The sequence below is a fragment of the Prenolepis imparis genome, unplaced genomic scaffold, assembly GCF_030444845.1.
Source record: "Prenolepis imparis isolate NDT839.2.m4 unplaced genomic scaffold, iyPreImpa1.0 SCAF_305, whole genome shotgun sequence".
Classification (NCBI taxonomy): Eukaryota; Metazoa; Arthropoda; class Insecta; order Hymenoptera; family Formicidae; genus Prenolepis; species Prenolepis imparis.
In genome coordinates, this window is record NW_028141463.1 from 15,982 (window position 1) to 38,937 (window position 22,956).

At 28.0% G+C, this 22,956-nt stretch overlaps 2 protein-coding genes across 2 annotated transcripts; one reads left to right on the plus strand and one right to left on the minus strand.

The window, feature by feature from the left end:
* Positions 1–11,395: 11,395 nt before the first annotated feature.
* Positions 11,396–15,145, plus strand: LOC145948255 (cytochrome P450 4c21-like; the record flags this gene model as incomplete). Its single annotated transcript, XM_083057991.1, has 10 exons — positions 11,396–11,486; positions 11,762–11,947; positions 12,149–12,221; positions 12,472–12,598; positions 12,668–12,731; positions 13,092–13,186; positions 13,258–13,326; positions 14,010–14,187; positions 14,572–14,748; positions 14,827–15,145. Coding segments are annotated over 10 exons (1,233 nt in total), but the record flags the coding sequence as incomplete, so codon positions are not given.
* Positions 15,146–19,779: 4,634 nt separating this feature from the next.
* Positions 19,780–21,123, minus strand: LOC145948254 (juvenile hormone acid O-methyltransferase-like). The gene is made up of 4 exons (XM_083057990.1): positions 20,917–21,123; positions 20,630–20,801; positions 20,315–20,450; positions 19,780–19,941 (listed from the first exon to the last, which is right to left on the minus strand). Exons 1-4 carry the CDS (start codon positions 21,101–21,103, stop codon positions 19,780–19,782), a joined length of 657 nt encoding a protein of 218 aa, XP_082914116.1. The 5' UTR covers positions 21,104–21,123.
* Between the last annotated feature and the right edge of the window lie 1,833 nt (positions 21,124–22,956).

Sequence of the window (22,956 nt, forward strand, 5' to 3'; positions counted from 1 at the left end):
AAGTTTAACTTCTTTCTATCTTTATATTTTTTTTTTTTTTTTTTTTTACAAATTGTATTATTTTCAAACTAATTTCATTTTTACAGCATTTCATTGGAGCGTCGTGCGGTTCGTATACTAGGCAGACGATACGCATTGACAGCTACGGAATTTAAATTCCTCGAAATTGGTATCAAAGTGGATCCACCGAGTTACGTGGAAATCGCCATAGGAGATCATCGAGGAAAGGAACTGATACTATCTCTCGAAGCGTGGAAAGGACTCTACGAGCAACGTCACAATATTCAGAATCTGCTTCGAAACGATTTTAAAGATGCCTACAGTTTTATAAGCGTTGGACCGTTAACAGTGCGAGTTCGTACGATTAACGACGCCAAGTTAATAAGTCTTGAATCTTCAAATGTATGCATGATGATGATCGAATCGACGTTACACCGTATGTTCGATCTCGATCCATGCATTGATGTAACTTTTGACCGATTGGTTAAACTTACCAATACAGTCGATATCAAGTTTACGCAATTTTCAAATATCGCGTCCAATGTAACGAATCCTAAAGAAGTATCAAATGTAATACGCGCTAGCGACGCCTTCAACAAGCATCAGCTCATCGATTGCGAGCTGGCAGCTTTAGTTTTTAGTCCATAATATGTAAGAAAAAAAATATTTAAAAGAAGAATAAAGAGTTTTTAAGTCTAAATTATGATGTAATTTTTTTGCATGCATTTCCATTCTCCATCTTTCTCCCACCCGTAACCAGTCCCAGCTCTCATACGTAGCTCGTTGCACGGTCTTTGTAGGGGATGACGTCATGCGGGGAAGGGGGAACGTGACGCTAGAGACTGAGAGGCTAGGGATCGCGAGACTAGGGACTGAGAGGCTAGGGATCGCGAGGCTAGGGACTGAGAGGCTAGGGACTGCGAGAGAGGTAGCGCTTAGGAGAGAAAGAGAGAGCGCGAGGTGAACGCGAGAGAAAGAGAGGGTGTGAGGCGAACGTGAAGGAGAGAGATGTTGCGGCGAGGAGAGAGAGAGAGAGAGATGACGCGAGGTTAGGGACTGCTAGAGATAGCGCTTAGGAGAGAAAGAGAGAGCGCGAGGTGAACGCGAGAGACAGAGATAGCGAGAGGCGCATGCGAGAGATGACGCAGGGAAGGAAAAGAAGAGGAATTTTTAAAATGAATATATTAATTTAATATTAATTATTTTTAATTATGAATAAATGTGTATTATACATTTGTGTGTGTGTGTGTGTGTGTGTGTGTGTGTGTGTGTGCGTATGAATGTGAATTTAAAATTTAAAATATAAGAATATATAAGAATATAATATAATATGAATATAAAGATAAGAATATAAACACTAAGAATATAAAGATAAGAATATAAATATTATAATATATAAAAATTTTTAATGCATCGGCGGCAAGCGGAGGAGCAGCGGCTGGGCAGTGGTGGCGGCAACGGTGGTGAGGCGGTCGGGCGGCTGTGCCGACGATGGTGGGGGTGGCAAGACGACGGCCGTGGGACTACTGCGAGGGGTCCCTTTTGTGACAGAAAAAAAATTTTTATTAATTATTTTAACAATTTTTAAATTAAAAAGAAATACTTACAACACACTCTCAATCTTCGTCCCTCACATCCGACTCATCGATTTCTAAGTCTGAGTTCAGAATATTATGTTCTGGCGACTCCTCCGATTCGGATGGCAACACATCTGAGTAGGATGGTAATAGCAATAATGGCCATGGTGGCAATGTCATATTCATTGGGTTCCTACTAACTTTCGGTTGTCCACTTAAAAAATGCAATACCTTTTGATATCGACGCTGAAAACACGCGATTCGGTTGTGTTTAGATGATGTGACGCAGTGACATACGGTAGTTCCCATTAATTTCCTTTCATGAGATTGCAGAAAATGGGTCACATCTCTTGCTTGAGGTTTTTGCACATCAAGTTCGCGATTTCTTAAATAATGCACCATCGAAGTCACTGGAATGTTCTTCAATCTTTCCTGAGACGCCATCTTCACTTTCAGAATTCTCACTTTAAGTGTCCCAGCACAATCTCCCAAAGTTTATTGTGTGCAAATAGGGCACATATTGCATGGAATTATTATATACAATGGATTTCTACAATTGCAGCACGATCGACTCTCCACTGCGTCGTGTAATTGAATCACATGCTTCCGAACAGCATACATGTGCCCGAAGTCTTGAATAGAGATCATGCATGTAGTACATAGAGCTTGATCAGTACCCGTCGAATAATAAAAGTATATTGTACAAACTTTTGTACGTCCGTTTAGCGCAAGGATTTGTGAATTGTCCACTACCTTGTCGTCAATATCCGTAAGATCCTCACTGCAATTACTAATATAATTACTGTCATCCGACAGCGCGTGATCTTCGTCAGACGACTCGTCTAATATCGCTTCGAAATTATTATCATTTTCCATTTCTTTTTAACTCACTACACTGTGCCACTGACACTTCGCATAGGACACTTTAACTCGTCGAATGCTAAAGACTTTTTGACGCGGAGACACTCTCTCCATAAGTTTCAACCCCCATCCCTCTCAAAATTATCGCAATTCTTCCTTAAAAAGATATTTAGGAAGATGTTTCGCTCTCGTTTACGACCGATTTTCTGCGAGGGTACAAACTGCCGAACGTCAACGCAAATAGGTAGAGGCCTATTAAATCAAGTTTGACATGTTCGTCGGAGCGTCGGCTTAAAATCTTCATTCCTTTCCTAATGATAAAATGCCCATAAAATGAAAAACATAGTTTTAATGAACTCTAGAACGCTCCGTTGACGAGCAGCCGGACATCGGCGCTTCCATAATAAAATTATATTAACAAGGGTACAAAATTGTTAATCATCGGCGCTTGTTCTATACGTTTTTGGGGAAAATGTCTAAGAACCCTCATAAAAAAGTCGTAAAGATACTATCTACAAATATTGCACTCAGAAAACTCCCCCTCCTTTGTCGAAACATCCCCCTCCACCCGCGTGACGTCAGCCCCCGCGCCTACGAGATACCGCCGCCCCGCGTGACGTCATACCCCTCGCCACGGAGAACCCCCCGCGCCCCGCACCACCCTCAGAGGACCCGAGTTAGAACTCTCATAGTATTCCTACTACTTTAATCAGCTGATTTCTGTCAAAATATATTACTAAAGCGTTAATTAGATAATTAAATTTCAAAGTAATAATGTTATAAAAATTAAAGTAGTAATGTTGATAATACTTTATCCTCGATTAATATTTTTTGACAGAAATCAGCAAATAACTGTCAAAAATAATAACCGAGTTTAAAGTAGCTTATTTCTATCAAAAAATATTAATAAATCTTTTCGTCAATAAAATCGTAATTAGTCTCGATTATCAAATGATTCTTGTAGAAAATTCTATTTCTTTGTTAACACTTTCTGTTCATGATATAAATACTAAATTTTTATTGCACAGCATAATTATTTAATAATTAATTAATATATTTTTTTAAGCATTGATTGCAATACATGCATAAAAATATGTGACTTAATTATGCAATGCATACAAATTTATTATTTAAATTATTAACAGAGAACAAAAAAATAGAATTTTCTACAAGAAACTTTCGATCAAAATATCTGCGCTCCTATTAAATTCGCGCGTCTGTACACATCCATCTCGCTGCATATCTCGCGCAAGACTGACCGCAAGCCGCAAAACTCAGAGCAGCGGTATCGCCAAGCGCAGCTATACGTCCGTCACGCTGCGCGTCTCGCGCGAGACTGATTCTCGATCTCGAGACATTGCGATTGCGAGACTGATCGTCAGCGTCAGTCTCGCGCGAGACGCGCAGCGTGGCGGACGTATGGGTTGTGTTTAACCATACCGCTGCTAAGAGTCTTGCGGTCAGTCTCGCGCGGTACAGACGCGCGAATATAATAGAAGCGCAGATATTTTGATCGAAAAAGTCTTGTAGAAAATTCTATTTATTTTTGTTCTCTGTTAAAAATATTAATAATAAATTGTTATGCATTACATAATTAGTTCACATATTTTCGTACACGTATTGCAATCAACGCATAAAAAAATGCATAAAAATTCAATATTTAAATCTGAAACAGAAAGTGCGAACAAAGAAATAGGATTTCTACAAGAATCCATTGATAATCGAGATAATCACAACGTCGAAATTAATTATGATTTTATTGACGAAAGGATTTATTTATATTTTTTGATAGAAATCAGCTACTTTAAACTTTAATATTTTTGACAATTATCAGCTGTTTTCTGTCAAAAAATATTAATCGAAGATAAAGTATTATAACGTATTATTTACAATATATTATTATTTTAATCTTTTTAACATATTATTATTTTAAAATTTAATTAGCAAATTAACGCTTTATTAATATTTTTGACATACATCAGCTGATGAAACTTAATTTGCTAATTAAATTTTTAAATAATATTATGTTGTAAAAATTTAAATAATAGTATGTTTTAAATATAATGTTATAGTACTTTAAACTCGATTAATATTTTTTGACAGTGATCAGCTGATTTCTGTATCATTCTCTTTAACATAAAATTGAAGAATCGCGCTTGTGTCGTTTTAATTTTTTTAAATCTTTGTTTGTATAATTAAGTATCTAAAAAATCCGTTTTCATATTGACAAGAAAATATCGATGATTACCTTAATTAAAAACGACTTTTTTGTGAGATAATTTTTGTCTGAAATTATAATTAATTATTTAGCAATACGAAGTTTTGCATCAAAATAAATTATCTTAGGAGCAGAGGCATATTCAGGATTTTATTTCGGGACCTGGAACTTTGTAGACGAGCGATTACATAAAAATAAAAATTTATATTTAACAATGAATTTCAACTTATTGGATAATGTATGAAATAAGTACATTATTTTACATTTTTTCTATCTTTTTACTGAATTTTTATTCTACTGTAATGTGAGAAGAATTAAAAATTTTGTTCTAATGATACGGAATCAGTAATGCAAAATTCAACTTTTTACAAGTAAAGTAAAATCCATGTGGCTATCATATGAGAAACACAATTTAATTACCTTTTTACGCAGTACAAAAGTTTTATAGTAAAAACACATCTATTTAAACATCGTATTCATATTTTGAAACACAATACTTTTTTAAAAAAGATTTTTTTTTTCTTCAACATAAAACATTTTTTTCACAATTCTATTAAACATAAATAGAGATGTTTATACAATGAATTTTTAGAAATTGTGCACTTGTACATAATTATTTAATTTCTTAAAAAAAAATAATAGCTTTTTTTTAATTTAATCAGTATCATTTAGTTCTTAAAGCCCTAAACAATTTTAATTTTGAAATTTAATGTGTGTTTGTAGTTAAATTAGTAACTCACACAATTTGATTTATTTTTTTATTTTATATTATCTTGATTTTTTCCTATTTTCTATAATTATCTTATTAAAACGCGCATAGTAAATAATATACCTAATTATAATTAAAAAATAATTTCAAGGTGTGAATTTTATTTTTCTTTATCTTCTTGTATTTTACCTTCCTCTTTAGAAAAAATAAAAGAAAATCACTAATGGTAATTAATATACATATACATATTTTATTCATTTATACATTCTGATTTTACTTTATTTATCTTACTCCATGATTAAAAAATTGTAATGTGAAAAAGGAGTTAATATTATTGCACAATGTCATACATACATATATTTAAGAAATATGTAGAAAAATATGTAGAAAATACATATATACATATATGTAGAAAAATTTTTTAGAAAATACGAAATAAACATATATGTAAAATTATATATTTTGGCATGTTGAAATTATAATCACATTAAAGTTCGTTATTAAAATTTTCGTTGTTTTACAAGAAAAATAAACCATTAATATATAATATTATAAAGATATTAATAATAAAATACTAATTATTGTAAACATTAATATAAAATAGTATTGCTAATATTAATATTAACTATTACGTTGACTGTACTAAGTAAATATTAATAATAAATCAAATATTAATGTTTATATCCTATATGTATATTAAATTTTCTATCTTATATTTATATTATCTAATTTCATATCTTATATTTATATTATATTATTTAACATATCTTTATATTAATATTTAATAGAGTATTATAAGTATAATTAATATACATAATATCATATACACATACATATACCTATATGTGTATAATAAGCATTACGTAAATATTATTAATGTTTATATAAACAATAAAACTGAATAATATATAAAAACTAATTTAACATTAAATACATTTTAACACATTCACAATATAATAGAATATAATTAGAAATAATCAAGAAATTAATTGAAGTCAAGTGCTCACGTAAGAAACAGGTAATTTATAAATAAATAATAAATATATAAAACATTAAAATATGTAAAAAATTATTTTAAATATTTATGATATATTATTGGACGTTTAATAAAAATGAGTGCTTTACTGTATTTATATTATATACGTATTGAGCTTCTCGATTCTCTCATTCGAACAAACGGTGAAAAAATTGCATCTGATCGTCCATTTTATGAGAACGTGTTATTAACTTGTAGTGAATACAATATTTTAAATATGAGGGTCTTATATTTTTTCCCGCAAATTCACGTATCTAAAATAAATATTATTTTAATTTTGATTGTTTTATCAATCAGAAATTTTGTTATTAATTATCACAAAAAACGAGTTTTTAAATAGTTAGCATAAATTATATTGATATACAAGATATCTCCGAAAGAAACAGAAAAATACGTACATCATTTACAATATATGATATATAATACATTGTGATAAAAAATAAGTAATTATAACAAAAATTTTATAATAAAAAAAGTATAAAATTTACCTCGCCAAATAATTGTTTGCCAGTATACGCATTATTAATAAGCACATTTAACATCACTTCTATACTGACTCGACTATAAAAAAATTATATATATAGATATATATTTAAATATACATAATAAATCCTCACTATTATGTGCTATATATTCATGTAGAATGGAAGTTATTACCTGTGTTTTAAATATGTATAATTTTTCAGTATTTCTTTAAGTACTGGAGTGTTCTTAGCATGTCTCGCGAGAGTAGAAAGAAACATATTAGTAGTTAAAGTATAAACTTTACGCTCATTTTCTCGAGCAGGCATCTTATGATCATTATCTCTTAACATTACATTTTCAAATTCTGGTATTATAAACCGAAGATAATTAACGATAATGTTAGGATTTTCAGAACAATCAAGGTATTCTAACATTTTATAATCGGAGTTTTCTCTATACATACCAGATGCCATCAAATATACAATGTACCATGTACTATCGTTCGCTGTCTTTAAAGCATTACAGTATGTCCACTGTTCCCATCCAGGCGACATGCTACGACAAACAAAAAAGAAATGTTCTAGTTCTTGACATATCTATTATTGATATTTAATATATAACTTTTTTATATAAATAAATATCCATAGAAAAGATTCATATATAAATAAATATATATATATATATATATAATATATATAAAATAATTATTATAGATATATAAAAAAGACTCATATATAAAATAAATATAAATATATATAAAATAATTATATATAGATATAATTAAATAGATCCGCAAATTTTTCTTTCTTTTGTATAATCTCTGTTACAATAATAAAAAGAATAATGGATAAATAATTATAAGAATTATTTTTTGTATTGTATTTTCTTAAAAAAATTTTTTTAAATTTTTTAACTTTTAATTGTGCCAAATTTTCTTAAATCGAATGTATTAATCTAAAAAAGATTTCAATGTATATATATAAATATATTATAGTATATATATATGTATATATAATTTATAAATTTATATAAATAATATAGGAACAATTTTCTTTTATTTCTTCAAAATTTATTTCATATTGAAAAAACCTATTTAGAAATTATTCTTATAACTGCTCTTTATTTATTTCTTTTATTATTTTTTCTGTGTATACAAACAGAAATTATATCAGAGAAACAAGAAACATATGTGGCATATGTTATATACAATACAATAATAATATACATATATGTATATTTGATTTTATATTGCATTTCCTTTAACGTAATATGTCTAACATACGCGCACACGAGATATAGAAAAATATCTACAAAAATAATTAATATTAAAAGAAAGCTTACTTATTTCTATTGCAATTTTTTACATACAATTCCAATTTATTTTTGGCTAGTTCTATGCACAAGTAATTATTGATAACACATCCCCATTTTATGAGTTCCTGTTTTAAATATTTACTCAAATCGTCTTCTATGGGTTCCAATTGATCGTGTATATCCTCGTATTTATATATGAATGTATATATATATGCTCATTTCTGTGTTCAAACAACCCTTTTATTTTCACTAATACTTCCTACAATTTAAAACATATATTTTTCTATTCGATTATTAGATTATATACCAAATTAAATATAATATATGTGAGGAAAAAATGCACATTCTTATTTACCACAATTATTATATATTATATCATTTCAGTCAGTGATTAAAATAAGCTCCGAATTAATAAATTTTATTAAATTTCTAATGTAATAAATTATTTTTCAATTAATTCCTTTAATTTTATTTTTACCAAATTAATTGCTTATTTTTACACTTTCAACTTTACGCAAATTAAAATTTGTATATGATATTCTGATAATTGTGAATTAAATTAAGTTATAATTAAAAGTTTGTTTTTCAAGCAAAAATTTATACGAAAAACAAAAGATAAAACAAAATTTATATCACATTATCTCGTTTAAAATAAAAGTTGCAAAATTTTATTGCGATTAAAAGATAATTAAAAAAAAGATGCATAAAATTGTATCGAAATTTGTAGAAAAATTCAATGTTCTTTGCGTGTTTATTAGTATTTAATTTATAATATAGTTTATTAGTATATAAAATATGTCGCGTAGATTTGAAAAGTAATGATAAAAATAAATAATGAGTGTGTTTGTAATGATAATGACGCTACTTATTTCCGGTTTCTAAAAAAATAGACAATTGGTATATTTATCATTAAAAATTTTTCATGTATAATTAGCACGTAATTAAGTTTCTTTTTAACTACATATTACCCTATTTTTCAAGAACTTATATCAGAATTATGATGTAAAATTGTTTGTATGCATTAACCTCTAATATCTATTACGATTTTCGATAAACTTTACAATTTGTAAATCACCTGGAGTACTGGAGGGAAATCCTTGTCAGGTACATTTATAATTGAAAAAATATTCGACAAGTATTCACAAGCTTTGATCATAGTGTACTGTTACGTCCTGTGGACTGCACGATTCTTTTCTCCTCCCCGATTTACGCAGATTCGCGTTCCGCGAACATATTAATTATAAGACCGAACTTAGTTATAAGAATTAAACGGAGAAAGACAGTGATTGTGAAACAACTCGACCGTGAGATTACGAAACCTACACTTTGATCAATAAGTCATAGGTAATGTTGAAATATCACGATCGACACGCGCTATCAGCGGACCAAAGATCAGAATTAGGAAAGAACCCTTTATACAAGAGAGCAATGCGTTGCGCAAAAGGGATTAAACACCGAACGTATGACTATGAGTCACAAGAAAAGAAGATGCCCTTTGCCCTATAAGAAGGGCAGACGAATAGTATAAAAGCAGCGAATCTTCCAAGAACGCTCTCTTTAATTCCGCCTACGTCGTGGCAGTTACGCACTTCATACTGGATCCTCGCATTAAGCATATATTGTGACCATCAGGGCTCAACAACCAGCTACTAGCTACAGTCAACCTACACCCCTTCGCCCACACCACTCGAAGGAACCATCGATCCTGAGGATCAATAGCTGCCAGCCCGCTCACCAAATAATATACAGTCAACAGTGAGTACTCTCATTCTTCTACGATCACGGAAGTGAATAAATCCCCGGAATCGTGACTAAACCTAACAATCCGTAGTGGAAATTGCTGCCCGTCGAGCATTGAAACGCGCTCTTCGATTGAAACGGGACGATCAAAAGCCAACGCGAATCCTCAACCGCCTCATAGCACATCACTACGACCTGCACGATTCGCAGGAGTTCCGAGAGCGCTTTCTATCGTTAGGTCCTAAACGAAACCGCTCCTCCTTCTTCTCCTTTCCGTCCCGAGGTCATCGACCTCACTGACGAGTCGAATTTCATATCAACGTTACACACACACTCATATATAATTGTTTATACATGTCCACAAATTCAAATGTCTAATTCTCCGAATATTATTAAGATTTTATTTTTTGAATAAATGATAATTATTTACATTACGCGAATTTAAAGTCTTATTTAAACCCCTGTGTTCCTTTCTATATCCCCCGAGATCGCACAAGGTCCTATCCCGCGTAAAAGGGATTTAATTCCCTTACCGAAAAGGATCGACGAACGGACCCCTGAGATAAGCCAGGTAAAAGCGACTATCCAGTCGTTGACCTGCAAAAGGGCCAGACCTTCGAGCGGCCTTTCCTTCGTGCAGGCCAGGACGTAACAACATAATGCTGTTTAACAAATGCTAAATTTGCGATTAGTTAAATTTATATTAATGATAATTAATTAAACTGATGATAATCAAACTAATAATAATCAAGAATTATTTATTAATGTTAACTGTTAAAAATTTATGTAATTTGTAACATGCAACTGCGTACTTTTTCTTAAAAGCAACTATGTGTTTTCTTTACACAAATTGATTGGTCTTATTATTCCGTGCATAAAAGTATTAAGGTGACATTGCCGAAAACTGAATATTTTACAAGATATTTTACATTTTATGTAAAAAAATTGTTAACTTCAAACCTTATAACTCACAAAAAGTAATTTAAAAAAAATTACTTTATTATAGTTTTGGAAAGCTCTCGAGATAGGCTACAAGAATATGCAATAAAAAATAATAGGTTCCATTTAAGAAATTGAAGATGACCTTTATGTGATCGTCAAACGACTATCTTATGTTTCTCTCGAAGTCAAAAAATTTTCGTATAAAACATTTTTTTCTACGATCGCTTCCTGCAAAGTTACGAGGGGTGATAGATTAAAATTGGACACCCTGTATATATATATATATATATATATATATATATAATATTATTACTTAATAATAATAATAATTATTGTTATAAATTACTTACATCTTTTATAAATAAATTAGTATCTATATTTTTTATAGAAAGAAAATCTATTTAAAATAAATAACTTTTATATTTATAATATCTAATTAAAGTGATTTTCTGAAGTGTATGTTAATTGTTTGAAATGACACAAATAAATGTGTATTGGAAAAATATTTTTAAAAATTTTATATAACATTGTAGACAATTTTACAAAACAGTCGATGCTTGGATAAAAGTATAATATATAAATTATTTGAACCAATATGTGGCAAAGGAATATTGACAGCTCCTGGTAAGATATGTATTTTTAAAAAGATAAAACATAATTAGTTACTTTTAGAAAGATATTTATTTTTAACAGATTTAAAAAGTATAAAATTCTTTAAAGTAATATGACTTATTGTTAGAAGAATTTGTAGCGATTCAAAGTGCGCGTGATTCAAAACTATAATACATGTGAAAATCAGAGTGATCGGTGACTTAATAAATTATTTTTTAATTTATTTTTAATTTTTTCGTAAAATTTATCTTTCTTTCTTTATTATCTTCTTATAAAATTAATTTCAGCACCTATATGGACTGAATATCGAAAAATGATGGCGCCAAGTTTTAATACAAATATGTTACAAAAATATTTTAATATATTTGTCGAACAATCCTTAATATTGACGGACAAATTAGAAAAAGGACTAAACGGGAATGAAGTTTTCTTTCTTCAACCTTTATCAGAATGTACTTCAACTATTGCAAGTGGTAAGGTAATAGTAATAAATACAGTATTTTACAGCTGATTGTTACTTTCAAATACTTGTTAAAGAAGCATCCATCTCCTATTTTAAAATTACATATCACATTTATTTGGTAAATTTAATGTTTAATAAGTAACTCAATATAATTAGTCAATAACTATAGCTATTTTGAATAATGAGTTCACTTTTATTTGACGTTATAAAGTTGCAATGACGGACCTCAAAGAGGAATATATAACGGATCAAGTAGTAAACCAATATTTCAAAGCAACAGAAAGGTAAGAAAAGGTTTGATATAAATAAAGATAATTAAATTTCCTAGAAAAATTGTACTTTTAAGAGAATATTTTATAAAGGAAACACTTGAATTCTAAATAAAATTTTTGTTATATAAATAGATTTATTGACATATAAATTTATAGAAATCAATATTTATTTTTAATTTTATTGATGGAACTTAATAAACACGATTAGTTAAATATGCTTCTATATTTTACAAAATATTATTTAAACAAAAACATTTTTCAGTTTCAAAGAAACTTTCAAATTACGATTAAAAAATATACTTCTATTCCCTAATTTTATATTCAATCTCACTGCTGTGGGACAAAAACAGCGAGAAACTATAAACATCGCAAATTCAGCTATGGATAAAGTAAATTGCAAATATTATTACTCTTGCTTGCATAGCATATTATATACTACACAATTTATTATTACATAGGTAATACAGCAGCAAATGTATATATTAAATGAAATGAATACCAAGACTAAAGATAAAACAAGTCGTAAGTTTGTTGGTATTTTATTTGTACGTTTTGAGCTCTTTGCATTTTGATATTGCACAGATAACAAAATGAGTTTCTTTTATGTATAGCTTTAGATAAAATATTATTATAATGTGTTTTATTATTAAAATATTTAATATTTTTCATTGTTGTAAATTCATTGTAGCGTTTTTTTTTTCATTCTTGCTTTATTTATTTATTTCTTTTTTATTAATTTTTAAGTAATTATAAAATCTTCATCATAAAATTGAGAAAATAATGAACATATTTACATATACATATATACATATATACTCATAAATGTACATACGCATGCACTTAAACACTCACAAAAAAGCTTATATTCCTTAAATTATATAGATAGGTCACTTCTTCATGTTTTATTGGAAGCATTTTATAAAAATAAGTTGACACGAAAGATGGTACACGATAACTTAATTAATATGCTACTTGGGGTATGTAAAGTATTTTTACATATATGATTATAATTGTATATAAAAAATAAATATATATAATTATTTATCAGGCCGCCGACACAACTGCTGTTACTTTAAATTTTGTGATCTTAATGTTAGCAAATTTTCCAGATATACAAGTATGTACAAATTAAAATTTACTCAATAATAATTTATTCACTTGTTTTAAAAAGTATTACAAATGATATAGTTTTAGGATACAGAAAAAAAATTTTTTTTCTAAAACAATAATAAAGGAAAATTAAATTTTTTATTGTGACAGTTCAGATTAGAATTTTGTTTTGCATAAAAATTTATTATTTGTTAATACTTTTGAATAAATAATGGTCGACAGTTAAAACTTTTTGAAGATTATTTAGGATGATTTTGACAACATATATATTAAAATCAAGATCTCCTTTATGCTTCATCTAAATTTCAAATAATAACGCGCTTATTGTTAGAGTATCTTTTCATATAAAAATAACTTAATTTGTTATAAAATTATAAATTTATTTAAATAAAAACTTTGTGTATAATGTTACAATAAAATTAAGAATCTTAATAAAGCCGTAGAAAAATGTATACATTAATATTTATCACTGACAGTATTTATATTCCAGAATGATATATAAATAAATGTAATTAATAAGATTGCATAATAACTCATAAATATAATTAATATGATTGCATAATAAGATTACATTTCTCTTACGATAGATATTGCATATGTTTATATTTATATAATATTAAGTATCTTATATAATTTTATAATATAGAATAATATATATATATATATATATATATATATATATATATATAGGAAAACGTATATAAGGAATTATGGAAAATTTATGGGACGAAAACTCTAAAATCTGCCCCAGTTAAATACGAAGATTTACAACATATGGATTATTTAAATCGTGTTATAAAAGAAACTATGAGAATATTTCCTACTATTCCTATAATTGCGCGATATCTAACGGAAGACGTACAAATGGGTTTGTTTACATTCAAAAATAAATAGTTTTATATGCATATTATTATTGTATGTATATAGCTTAAATGTAAAAAAAATTACTTTTAAAGAAACTATATTTTATAAATAATGTATCTTCAAAAAATTATTAAATCGAAAAAGTCGAATAAAATAAATCAAATATAAAAAAAATCACAAGAAATTGTGCTCATTAAGTTTAATACAAAAGAAATTTGAAAAAATTATTTCTAATTTTAACAACAAATATTGTTTGTAAATCAAATATACACGCATGTAGAATAAAACAAAAATAGATTTTATATTACTATTTCCTATTGTTTTATTTCATAAGCTATTTGTTATGCGTCTATTATAATAACATTAAAAACAAAAATATATGTTTCAGGAGAGGTTATTTTACCAAAAGATTCTAATGTCGTTATAAGTATTATGACATTACATCGAAGCGAAAAATATTGGCCCAATCCGTTGGTATTTGACCCGGACAGATTTCTCCCTGAGAAAATAGGAACATCTTATAAGAATTACATGCCATTTAGCATAGGAACCAGAAATTGTATAGGTAAATATGGACAAATCATAAAACAGCAGCATGTATCACAATAAAATTGAATTGCATGTAACTTCTAAACTTTTGCAGGTACAAGATATGCAATGATTTCGATGAAAGTTATCCTAGCAACTTTGATACGAACATTTGTGTTCAAAATAGATAAAAGTATCCCGATAGATAAATTAAAATTAAGTATGGACCTGCTACTATCTACTGTGGAGCCTATAAAATTCAAAATTGAAAAACGAAATCTGTATTAAAACGGAGCAAAATTATTGGAAGATAATACAATATTTTTTACAAACACATATATATAAATATGCATATATATATATATATATATATATATACATATATAATATTTTATATATGGTATACGGATACGAAGGGAAGAAGATAAATCGCAAGTTAGTTACAACACGTTTACAATTAAATTAATATTTTTTATATATATTTTTTTATATATAATATAGTATAGTATATGAGCACAAAAGGAAAAAGATGAGTAATTTATTTATGATTAAGTAAGTCAACAATAGCGCAAATAGTTGGAAAAAAGAATCTACAACCGTGTTCTATGCAATAGCTGAATGGCATTTAGTAAATGTTATTAAAATGAGAGAGCAAAATGTTTTTCTGTTGCGAATAACGATAATTATAATTCTTCGCTTTCTAATTAATATAATACTTAAATTACAAGAATTATTAAGTACATTTAATGTTCAGTTTAATCATTTTTTGTTTAATTTAAATGTACGATTAAGTGAAATCTAAACAAAAAATAAACAACTGTGAAAAACGAAAATTATTCCCGCAGCCAAACTTTTAAGTTTCTTGCTAAAATTTGAATCAGAGCACGAAAATTTTTATAAGTCTAATTTAATTTTTAAATTATTCGAGAAAAATTAAGTCAGAAATAAATTATATCAAGTCATTCTATTAGAATATGGAGAGATTATATAAAAAATATATTCAATTATTGTAATTTATTTTTAGAAATAAACTTATTAATAATAAAAAATTATTTTTTGCACTATTTATCACACTTATTTATTAATGTGTGCACACACGCACACACACACGTATATACTTATATAGAGTGTTTAAGAAAAAAAATAATTCTATATTTCTCCGCCAATTTCCGCTAATTTTGCTTTTGCTAAGAATACATGTTAAAAATAATTATTAAAATTACTTTTATTAATTACTATAAGTACATCTATTTTTCAAAATTGTTTTAGATAATTATTTTAGTACTTTATAAATTTTCATAAAATATTTATTGATGTATATAATTATTTCTATAGTTTTGCTATTATTTTAATAATTTTATTTCAATTATTTTAGTAATTATCATTATAATTATCTAATTTATAATACAGCATTAATAAATTATATTTTGTCATTTTCCATTATTGTGATGAGTACACCTTCCACAAAATCAATTTTTTCTCCACTTTCAATAATTTAAAAAAAATTTCTATATAAGAAACATATTTTAAAGTATGTTAAAACTAATAAAATAGTTAACGATCTAGTCAAATTTACCTTGTGTAGACTATATAAGCTTGACGTAATCTATTTTTCTAGAATTATAATTATTATTTTATACAATAAAATTATATTCTATAAAGTTAAAATGACATTATTTTTTAGACCAGTTTTTTACAGTAATTTAAAGCACACTGTTTTTTTTTTTGTATAACACTTTTTCACGTGGCGCGTGAACTTGGCGCCTTTTTTTTACCTTTTTTTTAAAAAATAGTAAGTTTTTAAGAATTATTCTACTCACACCATTGTTCTTAAAAAAGAGAGAAAATCAGATGATGGTGGGTTCAGAAACTTACGCTTGTTACTTTTTGCTTCGATATTATTTTTTATTCAGCTTTTACACAATTCTTTGCGTCTCTTTAGCCAGTCTTATTAGTGGCTATATAAAGAATTATTTTTGCCAATAAAATGACATAATTGTAAGAACTTACTAAAATTATTTTTAATTGATAAAGTTAATTTTTCTGTTTTCTTTCTTCAAAATCTGATTCGCTATTTTATACAGTTTTCTTCCTATTGTCACCAATTACTCAAAACATAGAATTACAATTTCAATAAATTGATATATTTTTGATTGTATATTATCAAGGAAGAGAGAAAAGAAAGAGGCGACGTAAGAGCTAACATAAAAAACCACTCCACATTAACTATAAAATTCGTATTATTTTTAATATAATCAAAGTTTGAGACAAATATTTAATTCTACTATTTTTCAGAATGACGCCGCTTAATTCGTAGAACGTAATAATGTTACTCTATATAATTTTCACTGCTTTAAACCTTCCACAAAGTCCGATAACTTTGAAAGAAGTAGAAGTAAAAGAAAAATTTAATAATATACTGCAGAGGAAATACAAAACGAAAAAGTTCAATTAGAAGACGAAAAAACTTTTGATTTTTACATATAAAGTTCCAGAAGCGGAAAGAGTTGATCTATTTACACAGACGATGATAATGTATATTTTCTTCCGGAGAAAGTTATTCGTAGTTCTATTGATAAAGCCAAATCAGATGATTATTAAAAATAAGCACAATGTGAACGATTTTATTTTAGGCGTAAAAAGAAACAGAAAATATATTCGTGAACATTGCTTAATGATTTATTTCGACGCACTGTTTGATTGTGTTTTGTGCACACGGCACTTCGGATATCTTTTTCTTTATGTACTTCCATCGCATATTATGTTATATATTAACAGATCAGCGCAACTGAAGAAAAATAATGCAACAGCGTGGCTCCTATATCACGACGTTGTCATCTCATTTTCCCAAAAATTGAATCATGGAAACAATATTAATATATATGGATGGATTTGGCATTCGATGCTCTTCAATTTTTGTTTGAACAAAATTCTTAAATTTCGTAAAATAATATGGAGGGGGAAAGAGTGTAAATTAAAAAATTTGACGTTTTCAAAAAATATGATTAAGCCATTCTAAAGAATATAAAATATTACAAAACTTTTGTATAAAACATTTTCTTATATTCCTTATATTATTACAGATATTCGCTGAAAATATATAAAAATCCGTTATTTTCAAAGGGTTGTTTCAGCTCTTAAACGTTGAGATAAGTACCTAAAAAAATATAGATCAAATATTTTTTTATGCTCTACAACATATCCAAAGCGTATCAAAATTGGTGAGGGACACTTCCCTTGTAAGAGAAATTATGAAAACGTGAAACATGAATATAAATCTAAACTTATTTTTATGTATATTTATTAATCTTATTTTCAATCAATCAGATTGCTCTATACGTGTTACTGAAAAGGCATTATTAATACACTAGTTATTTAATCATATGTTCAATAGACTCATCGTCCACGTATATATAAACAATATATATAAATATATAAATTATTTGTTGGATTTACAAAAGTAACAATGAGTGACAAAATATCGATTTATATTATTAAAATTAAAGTTTTGTTGTTTGTCTGTTAATATCGCTTTATATCATGAGAAAGTGCATTCTACCTTAGACGAGACAATAGGTGCATACTTAAAAAGTATCAATTTTTCCGATTTTTAGTGGCACAACAACTGGCTGTTCATTTTCAGAAATGTTAATTAAAATATAAAAGCAATTATATTTTTTGTTAATATTGCGGCCATTTTATTTCTTATGTTATCCGGAATGTGAGGCTGCTCCATATTTTTTTCGTACTTTTGACAAAATATTAAGAGAATCACATAACGAAATTCCAGATTATTCTAATTGTTTTATTGGCGATATAATGGAAGTAAAATTGTTTTTAACTATATGCAAATTTTCTTCAAGATTACGGTTAAAACATTATTTTGCAATTTTAATCGAAATAGCAACAACAGGATACATTTTGATAAAATCAATTTTATTGTCAAGTAATAAATATTAAGATAAGATATTAAAATATGATATAGAAATGTGAAATATAGAAATCAAAGTATAAAAATATAATCATTTGTTTGATCTAATAATTATGATTAATTATCATTCAACTATTTATTATGAATTTATTACCAGTTCTGAAAATGAACAGCCAGTTGTTGTGCCACTAAAAATCGGAAAAATGGATTCCTCTAAAGTATGCACCCATTGTTTCGTCTAAGGTAGAATGCACTTTCTCACGATATAAAGCGATATTAATATGAGGTACAAACATGTATCATAGATAATTATTAAAGAAAACGCAATAGAAAGTAGTCCATCTTATGAATATATTTACAAATACATTGTTTGTATGCAATAAAAACATACATGGTGTTATTTAAAATTGAACTACGTTGTGTGGAGAGTAAAAATAATATTTATTTTACAAAGTATATATGCAATGGTTATGAAATCTGTCGATCTATATGTGTATATAGAAAATATTTCTTTTTTTCGATCGTACATATTAATGTTAAAAAGAAAATTGTGTATTAAATGATTAATACCATATATTAAATACATTTTATATAATATATTTTGTACCATATATGAAATAAATATAAAATATATAATCAACGTACTTTGTAATATAAATTTGTTAATATATATTTTTTTAAATTAGTCTATAAAGAAATACAAATAAATATTATCAAATCGTTTTGTAAGCAAAAGGTAGAAAGAAAAAACTAGGAAAGAAAAAAATTATAATTATTTTTACCGTAGATCATGGAGAGATATCTATACTATGAAACATTCTTTTGTGCATAAATTATCATTACAGAATATAGAGCAGGAATATCCGTTTTTTCACTTCCATCACGTAGCTTAGAATTATCTTGACTTTCTCTATATTCTTTAACTTTTATTTCCGTAAACCTACGTGCTAACTCATTCTTGAATTCCTCCCTTAGATTATGCGGCATCTTGTCCAAGAATGTAAAAGTATATTGTGAAGTAACCATGGCTATCGAATTGAACAAAATAAGATTAATTTATTAATTACAAAATAAGAAAAAGTAATATAAAAAGATTATATTAATCGCATAGCCTAGAATTTTATTTCTGCATGCATGTCAAGGAAAATACTTACATATATATTTTTCTGTATTCTCACAATTTTTCATCTCCCGATGACTGCAATGATGAATTTGAAATCCGATATCTTCAAGTATTTCTATTACCTCTTCACGAGGTCGGGTCGAATAATGAAGTGCCCCAACATATTTTTGTTTGTCCTGTATAAAGATAATTGACACCATAGTTAAAAAATTGCAATAAAAGCAATACACACACACATAATATTTATACATAAAAAAAAGTGATTTCATAGATAATGCCGTTTGTGCTATATATTTTATATCGATATCTTCGCAGACCGATCAGTGAGTAAAACAAAAAAGTCTATCCAAAATTGATACTGTAATTAATAATGTCGAATAATACAAGTTTTTATGTAAAGCAACTGAATCTATTTTAAATGTCACTCATCTATAAGTGTGCACTCGACTAATAAATTTTAAAATATTTCTAAAGATTGCAATTTCACAATTACGCAGAAGTTATGCTACAATACAATTTCACATCATAGTTCAATGTAATAATATTCACCTCCATATACGATGCATATTGCACATCTTGTGCCAAACATTCCAAGGCTTCAAAGATGGCTTTGGCGCGCGTTATACTTAATATCAGCATAGTTTTATCGGGTCGAAGCATACGATAAATATTCTCAAATGTTTGGCTGTTAAACAACAAAAATGTATGTTAATTATTGTAATTTTGAAAATATATATTTATTAGAATTATTTTTCGAAACATATATGTCAAAATATATTAGTACTATATTAGTAAAATTATATGCAAAAGTTCTTTTCTACAAAAAAAAATATTAATTTATTTTTATTCAATAATTTTTCTTACCGAATGTCATGGCACCAATGCAAAGCGTGAAATGAGAATATGTGATCGAATTTCGAAATATACTCCTCGGGCAATTTTTTCGTTTGAATATCCAACACTTCGAATTTGAGTCGTTCCTTGTCACCGTATGTTTTGTTTGCGTATTCGATCACATTCATCATAATATCTGTACCTTTATAATATATATTTTAACATTAATTAATATTAATTGTTATTACATTATTATGTGTATGTTTGTGTGCGCGTGCGAGTGTTATAATCTTTCGTAATTTATTATTTTCTCTTACCAATAATTGTTGCTTTTGGATCAAGTGCCGGAAGAAGAGTATCCTTTGTTATATCTCCGGGTCCACAACCAACATCCATACATTTTCCAGATATATTTTTTAGCTCTTTGGCGAACTCGTTGATTATAAGTGATGCATTGTTTTTGCACATATTATCAAATAAATCGTACTGCGCTGGTTGTACCATGGTTTTATGATAATGTTTAAATAACTAGAATATAAAAAAATATATAAAATATGAAAAGATATATAATAAGATTGAAGGAAATGAACTAATAAGAGCCGATGCGTCGGCAATTTAATACGCAAATATTTTGTTTGTAATTATTCTTTATTTATTCAGAACGTTTCTGTCTTTTCTTTGGATCATCTTCAGCTTATCGTTTAATAATACAAGTGTTCGGTATAATGTATAAAAACAACACACACTTTTAACTTTTAATACAATAAGCTGAGGATGGTACAAAAAAATACTAAAATATTCTAAATAAATTAAGAATAATTACACACAAATTGCATAATAAACCATGAGAATTTTGCGTAATTAATTTAAATTAATAAATTTATAATACGTTTTAATTCCGACGCACTAGCTCTTATTAGATCATTTCCTTCAATTCTTTAATATTAATATATAGAATTTATTTTCTCTATCATAATTAGAATATAACAAAAAATTCAATATGATATGGAGTAAAAAGAATATTTTACAATACTTTATCGGTATACAGTTAGAAATAAAATTTTTTCTAAATAATAGTATTCTCTCACTTAAAAGCAAAGATTGATTAGGATTGTTTGTTTTCATACGAGGAAGAGGATGTATTTGAGAAAGGAGGGAAAGGTAGATACATAACTTGAATTAAATAGCAGTCGAAATGTCAGTGTTATTTTTAGACGTTTGGTTAGTGATTATTCAATCAAAAAAGTGTAAGCGCGTATTATGCGAATCAAAACCTATATCGATCTTCCATATAGCGTAAGGAATCTATATTATAGCGGCTTGCCGAACTTTCGGAGCAGGGAGCGCAGCAGAACCAGCAGTTAGCGATGGACTGCCTAGCTCGTCAGACGTATGTGAACGAAGGACAGTTTACCTACCCTGAATATATAGCCCAATGGGCATTCTGAGTTTTTCGTTTTACTTTATTTCTTTTGTAATGGCTATAGTTGTGAAGCCAGATAAAAGTGATTCTGTTAATTAAAGACTCACTGAATGAATATCAAAGAGGAACGAAGGACATACAATTTAAATTTTAAATCCTTTATATCTCCTCCCTGTGACCCCCGTCCCTATTACCGGATACTACAAAAGGATATTAAAAATAAGTCATTTTTGGGTCCTTCGAGGAACCTAAACTATTTACTGGAAACTGTTTCTAGAATTTTTTATAGAAGCAGAAACTAACAATTATTTGTTTACCAAGGGTTTACGGGAAAAGTTATTAAAATCAAGATATATTATCGATTATATTACTGGAACAGTCTATTATAGCCCTTAATAGCTATAACTACTTATGTTACATCCGCTTGTCAACGCGCTGGCTACGAAAAACCGCATACGCAGCGAGTCACCCGCGAAATCTTAAAATTGCAAAAATGCAAGCGAAGCGAAGGAGACTTCGAATTTCCTTCGCTTGCACCCGGGACTTTGACCAAGAGGGCCTGTTACCAGGCACCCCCTCCGATCAAAAGACTCCAAAATTCGGCTATAAAACCGAACAATAGACGCGCTCGAGCAGTCGCAAATTAAGAACCGAATTAAGTATAACGCCGTCGCTAAGATTATAACATACGCAACCCACCGGACGTTCTAAACTATACGAACGTCACGGAACGACCGTAATCCTACACCATTCAAGGATACGACGCGAGCGCGAGTACTCTACCTGAAATAAGAGTTAAATAAAAGTGTAGACAGTTTGAATAAAAATTGAATATATTTATACGAAGATCTACAATTTCTTCCTGTCAGGAATGTTGCTTGATATGTATACAAATAAGTTTAGAAGTATGTTTCACGTTTTCGTAATCTCTCTT

Excerpts from the sequence above, each read along its gene's own strand:
- LOC145948254 (XM_083057990.1), bottom strand. The coding sequence starts at position 21,103 with ATGGTACAACCAGCGCAGTACGATTTATTTGATAATATGTGCAAAAAC. Across the intron at positions 20,802-20,916 it reads TCCAAAAGCAACAATTATTG|GTACAGATATTATGATGAAT; the intron begins GTAAGAGAAAAT and ends TATATTATAAAG. Across the intron at positions 20,451-20,629 it reads CATTGGTGCCATGACATTCG|CCAAACATTTGAGAATATTT; the intron begins GTAAGAAAAATT and ends GTTGTTTAACAG.